Source organism: Haliotis rubra, unplaced genomic scaffold (assembly GCF_003918875.1).
Source record: "Haliotis rubra isolate DU_JTF1 unplaced genomic scaffold, ASM391887v1 Scf37, whole genome shotgun sequence".
Classification (NCBI taxonomy): Eukaryota; Metazoa; Mollusca; class Gastropoda; order Lepetellida; family Haliotidae; genus Haliotis; species Haliotis rubra.
Window position 1 is genome coordinate 3,358,938 of NW_025767046.1, and position 6,836 is coordinate 3,365,773.

General features: G+C 42.7%; 1 protein-coding gene across 1 annotated transcript; it reads left to right on the forward strand.

The window, feature by feature from the left end:
• Window positions 1-261: 261 nt before the first annotated feature.
• LOC124285883 lies at window positions 262-3,036 on the forward strand. Its single transcript, XM_046722162.1, has one exon. The coding sequence runs from the start codon at window positions 697-699 to the stop codon at window positions 1,864-1,866; it is 1,170 nt and encodes a 389-aa protein (XP_046578118.1). The 5' UTR covers window positions 262-696; the 3' UTR covers window positions 1,867-3,036.
• Window positions 3,037-6,836: the final 3,800 nt, after the last annotated feature.

Genomic DNA, 6,836 nt, shown 5'->3' on the forward strand with positions numbered 1-6,836 from the left:
ATGGAAAATGTCACGTACATCCGTCACTTCTCGAACATGGAATACATTGCTGTTATAATTGTACTTTGGCTCATGTAGGTCGCCTTTGCGCTCGTCAACTCAAAGCTTAACACGAGTCGTATCCCAACCCCAGTTATAACCAAACAGCGCACCTATGTTAAAGTCCCGTACCACGTGACAATAGACGGGCTATGTATTGACTCTATCACAGAAAGCAGTATATGAATCCCGTGTTAGTCTCGAGTGGCTGTGTTAAGGTAGATTACCTCTCTATCAAGCAACACTGGTCAGCAGAGGAGCAGACGACATTTCAGTGAAAACGCAGACGGCATTTCAGTGAAAACGCAGACGACACCCCATGGATATGTTTCCAACAAAGCATCATATTTAAGGAAAAGGTGATTTCTGAAACTGACATATTAACTCTAGTGAAGTAAGCCCTGCCAGACGCTTAAACCGTGGGACGAACTTTGTGCAAAGGTTAATCCTTTGATCGTTGAAACAACCAGATTTGGTTTGTATGAAAGGAATAGCACAAAAGGTACAACGATTATCAGGTAATCCAATGTGATAGACTGGCACTGCTGACTCGGGCATGAGCGTCGCCTATACCTCCAACGAAGAGTGTTTCCCGAGGCGTTATGTGTAAGAACTATGCTTGATTAACCCAGACTTTGCTGTGCATTTGCTACCACAATGAAATTTCGGTCCGAAGAAAGTCAGTCCCCATTTTCAAGCAAATCGGGGTCTGTTATGGATGGAAAAAGACCCAGGATCCTTGTAAATAACTTCATGACAGACAATTGTCCAGGCAGACAAAGAACAAAGTCAGTCTTGTTCAGTGCGGATGAACAGAATGACAACGTACAAGAAACGTCTGAGGATAACAGATCGGTTTCTCAATGTCCAGTAGACAACGGCAACAGACGCCGTTCCAAAGGAACCGTTTCTAATGGACCCCGGTCAAATGACAGAAAAAGTTCCGATTCGGTATCCTTAGAGAAGAACTTCAGGTCCTCAACCCCGAAGTCCATGTCTTCAAGTCGAAATAGCGTGTCCTCCTTACGACGTATTTCGGTGAAGTCAGGGAACACGAACAGGTCTTCACGTGCTTTGGGACAAAGGACAGAAAGCATATCGTCTGATTCAACAGAGGAGAGCAACTCTCTCCAGTTTTCGACAAACTCTAACAGTGTTGTGTCTGCCTGGGACGCCTTCGGCGATCACGTGAAAAACGTGCACGAACCCTCGGAGTACGTGTGCCGGAAGTCGCGAGTTTCCTTTCAAGCAAGTGACACTTTTCAAAAGACAATGACGGACCTTTTTGGAATGCCAGAATACGGGAGGGAACCAGAGGTTCCTAAATTCAAATCAAAGGTAGGCAACTTGGGTAGTGTAGCATCTAGGCTCATTGCCACTACCCGGAGGAGGCGGAAGGCCACCACCGAGGAAGAGAAACGTCTCGCTTTGGAAGCTGCCAAACCAAGCAAGACTGTCGTGGAAAACGCCAGGAGGGGCTGGAGGGTTCTGAGACGACACGTCAATGAATCTATTGCCGAGAAGAAGGGGAGTAGTGCTGCATTCAATTGGGCAATGTTGACACAGACTGTACGAGGACTCACAGACATGCAGCGAGCCCGCATTGATCTGTACAAAAGGTACGGTATCATCCCAACCGTGCAACCAGATGGGACAACCGTTCATGTAAACACAATGCTCAGTGAAAGAGCTCGTGCCGCGTCTGCTAATAGTGTTATCCCCAGTACAGCTCCACCCGCCCGTCCGAAGGCCAAGTCTTTAGTTTCGAAGCAGGCGACACATTCAAGAAGGATTGAAAACCACTTCCAGAAGCCCAGGGTTTCTTGAGGGTATCCTATAGTACATATTTAGACTATTGATGTTATTTTTGGCTTATGGACAGAGGGTTTTAAATGGTCGGGGAATGAGGTCGGACTTGGGTGTATTCAATTCATCACTGATCACCTCCTCCGTTCATCGCGTTCCAACAACGAATATGTCCTATTGAACTGTGTCGGAAACCGTGCCGAAACCTTGACGGTAGGGATGACTGGAAGATTATTTCTCGGTTAATACAATTAATTATGTGTGCGCATGAACGTAACAATGAATTTCTTGATTGTGCCTTATTCAAGAGATTAGGTATATGCTTCCTGGACACAGGCATTGTGTGAAACACCTATGTAATACAACAGATCTACACGATAACCGTCCGAGAATTATTGTTCAGAGAAGGATCCAAGATTTTGAAAGAAGTAGGTTGATTTTTCCCAAGTTTCGAAATGAACAAAAACATGCTAGGCTGATACCGACTACATTGAATTGTCTGGTCCTACAATAGCCCTTCCTGGAACACATTTTCGTATTTTAATGGCCTGTTCCTCTTTAACAAGGAATGCTGTGAAGGCCTATGGAACTGGTGTGTTGTTTGAAACACACGAGTTGTTCACTGTCGGGGATAAACTACACGTTGAGACTTCCCAAGGTCTATTTCTCCTCCTGTACAAAGTGGAGGTCAGTGACGTGATGGGGTCAAGGAACTTCGTCGACTCCGGTTATAACGAGCTCGATGGCATCTTCACAATCAGTTTGGTATATCCGAAGTTGGTTATCGTTCAGTTATGTATTAAAAACCGGGATGATGATTTCATCGGTTGTCACGACGTTTCGGTATATCAGATTTCGTTACATCGGGAGTTGGTTGTGTCGAGATTCAAGTGTTCTGAGCATAACTGTACTTCTCCGAGACACGCGGATTGTGTCTTTTGAACTCAAACGTGGTTTCAACCACACTCTGTATTAAAACTGTACCTCTAACAAACAATATCTCAAGAACTAACACACTGGAGTATCTGAACAAGAGATACCCCTGTTGATCCTCAAGTATAATGTGTTTTGCAACCTAAAGGACATTACTATGACATGTGCTGATATTACGACTTCATCCACTAAATGCTCAACTTGTACATAAACGTGAGTTTACATCATCTTTTATAACATTAAATTTAATGTCTCAAATGTTTCAACGAGTATTTATTCACTGTCTTCACATCCAGTGGAATGTTTCGGCTGATGTTTAGACTGGTTGTTCTCTGGCGCTGGTTCTACATATTTAACCAATATGTTATTAAGCACACGAACATGCATGCTGGAATATACTTGACGATGCATTGGAGTGAGTGAGTTTAGTTTTACGCCATTCAGCAATATTCTGTTGATCACTGGATTGTCTGGTCCAGATTCCATTATTTACAGACCGCCGCCATAAAGCTGAAATATTGCTGAGTGCGGCGTAAAACTAAATTCACGCACTCACTTTAATAACACAAATAAATAATGCTTTACTGCTTCTATATAGTATACATCACATAGGGCGGGGATTAGTGGCTAACCATATCTCATTACGACAGAGGTCTGGGTTCGATTCGCGACATGGATGCAATGGATGAAGGTCATTTCTGGTGTCTCAGACGTTTACTCATGGACAATAGAACAAAGGTTATGTTTTAATTGTAGTTTGACGCCACAACAGTACGATCCACTACCCGTGTCATCCCCAAAGACATAGAAAGCTGGTACTTGTTACCCTGGGGGATATAACATGGACTGGGTATCCATCTTGAAGTGCTGCATGTTGTCTCAGTGCGCTAGCACTTTAAAAGCACCAGTACGTCGCTGTTGGTTCTCTTTCTGTTTTATGACGACGGTCTGTAAATAATCAAGTCTGAAGCAGCCCGGTGGTTGACACCATGAGCATCAATCTACGCAACTGGGATGCGATGACATGTGTCAACCAAGTAAAACCTGCCTGACCACCCGATCCCGTTAGTCGCCTCTTACGACAAACATGGGTTACTGAAGACCAATTCTTACCCGGATCTTCACGGCTCTTCATCACAAGGACAGGTGGGATAAACGGTATGGTACCAATGTACCTACAGTTCATTCTGCCTACAGTCCGTTTTGGGTATAATTTTAACTGTAGGCAGATTAGGAATTGAAAAAACACCCCTTAGGATAGGATATAATGAACTGACCCAATGACAACGAGTTTGTTGTCAGCTTCCACTCCTGGAAAAAGGTCATTTAGTAATATGACAGAAATGAATCATGTTTTGACTGGTAAGCCTTCTCAAACTTCTCAAACGTCTATGCCATCTCAATAAATTATCTTGTGACTTAAACAAACAGGTTGTCATATCGATTTTTGGTATTACGTCGAGTCTTTGAACGTCATTTGTAGAAGTGATACACATAAAGGCGAGATGTCAACTTTCATATTTGACGAACACGACTTTGTGGAGTATATTCTTACTCATTTATCATCCACCTGATGAAGGAGTTTAATAATGCACCCCGAAACGTCGTGTTCCTAAAAACAGAAGTTGACATCAATAAATTCTCAGCTTTACGGTATGACGTAATCGGTTACGGTTTTCGTATTTCAGTAAGACTATGCCACTTTGTAAATACTGTTTCATGAGGTATGGAGTATAGCATGGAATACTGCATAAATATTTTATATGGGAAAGAAGCCTGCGGTGGATAATTATGTATTAAACTGTCATAGCGTTCTTAATCCAATCGCGCGGTAAGAATGTGGCTAGTTTTCATAACCGCCACACATGCCTGAATAGACCAGCAAATATGACATGGAATAAAGTATTGACCACTGACCTCCAGCTTGACCACAGGAGTAGCACCAAAGCACCAGATCTCATTAGGACTCGTGGTCAGTGATGCAGGATAAATAAGAAAATACGGTTTATGTACAATAGTTAAGTCATTCGCAGGAGCTGTTATACAAAGAGACGTATGACGTAAAGCGTAATACAGGCTTGTGTCGTGAAGAGTGGACGGAACGTACTAACATAATTCTGGCAGTAGAAATGTAAGGAAGACCTTGACCTAGGCCTTGACATTAATATACTACTATTGTCAGGGGATAAACAGGCTTTTGCTATCAAATTATTTCGCTTAAATTGATGCAAGAAATTCCACTGAATCACCAGCCACTGCTTCATGAAAGCAGTTACAAGCACATGTTGCACGTGCATTTCCCGTTCCGATCTTCAACACTTACAACAGCTTTCACGATTTCGGATCCGTTCTCTGCAGGGGCTAATTTGCCTATCACGCAATGTTCTTGACACACACATTTTTAACTTTCGTCAGAGCTTTCTCAATTACCCAGATCCAACTGTAAAGATAATCAAAAGTAGTATATATGCATGTAAATCTAACAATTAGTTGACATCAACTGTAATAATGAGTGCCCTGTTGAAATATTTATAGGATATTGAAACCTCAATGAACCCAACGTGCTCCGAGCTATGGGCGGGTCCCCAGTGAGATTGTCACTTTAACCTAAATATATGTTTAAAACTCAGTGAACATATTCACAAACACGTCTCTACAGACTGCTTAATCCATGTATGAATACGACTTGTGTTATTGTTCAGCGTTGATGAGACGTTCTCGTGGCGCAGAGAGAGAATAACCCCGTGAATCCAGAAACCCGTACATTCCGGACAAGTGGTAACATTACAAATGACGACATTACTATGTTATCATTCTTTGGTTAATTTGCATGAAAACGACTATTTAAAGAATTTCTTCCCCTGTGCAATATACTTAAACATTTACTCTGTTTTGATTGAAAACTGCAATAACATTACCAACGTCATCTGGGTGAGTGAGTATGGTTTTACACCGCTTTTCACACATTTCCCCATGTGGGGAATCGAACCAGGGTCTTCAGCGTGTCATGCGAACGCATTAACCTCTAGGCTACCCCACCACCCCACAAACGTCATCTAATAGACGCGGTGTTGGTCTCAGAGTCCAGTTTCCAGTAGAAAGGGCGTTGGCCTAAGCCTGGTTCCACATCTGACCTTATCCCTTAGTGTATGGTACATAGCAAAGTGTGGGCTTGTCTCACCGGGTGAACTCTACAGTTTCACCTTGGGTTCACTAAGGTCCGCTATTGAAATCACAGCAAATAGTTTATTGTACGACCATTTATCAATACTAGTCGATATTCTATATTTAGACGTCTTCGGTTATTACCAGAGAGCTGAGAATAAATGACGATTAAGGAGTTCCATATTGGTATAAAATGGAACCTTGGGACAAATGTCGGTGGCCTAATCTTGATCGTTTATGCTTGCGGGCGATAGGTACAAATCGAACGCTCATTCCAAACTGGGGAAGATTAAAAGTGGTTAAAACGTTCGTCACGCCGAAGACCAGGGTTCGATTCCAACCATGGGTGCAATGTGTGAGGCCCATTTGTGATGTCCACCGTCGTGATATTGCTGCATTATTGCTAAAACGGGGTAAAACTAAACTCACTCACACACTCCCAAACACTGCTTCATCTCCAAACGAGGCTTTCGTTATAATTCCGGGGTACGTTTTTCTACCAACATTTCCTTATTTTCGAAATTCGTTCAATCAAGACGTTTTTGACACTGATGGGAATTTGGTTCAGGGGTATTTATGTCACGTGATACTTAAGGTCTTCCACCCTTTGAGGTAATCGGTCGATGACTGCCTTTAAAGATTTGACCACCATCCGTGACATGCGTTATATACCTCCTTCATCGTTTCAATGAACCGTCTTCTTTCAAATTACAACTATCATTAGCAATCCACGGACGCTTAAGAACAAAGGTGAATATAACACCTACTGTAAACACTCCTTTGAGAAATGTGTACCGTGCCCGGCTCTCTAACGCCGACTTAAGGTGAACCACGGTTCATAACACAGATATTGACATTAAAACTTCGCTCTCGAAATCTTATCTATCTCGGAC

Bases quoted from the DNA above. Each gene is read 5' to 3' on its own strand.
- LOC124285883 (XM_046722162.1), top strand. From the start codon at position 697: ATGAAATTTCGGTCCGAAGAAAGTCAGTCCCCATTTTCAAGCAAATCG.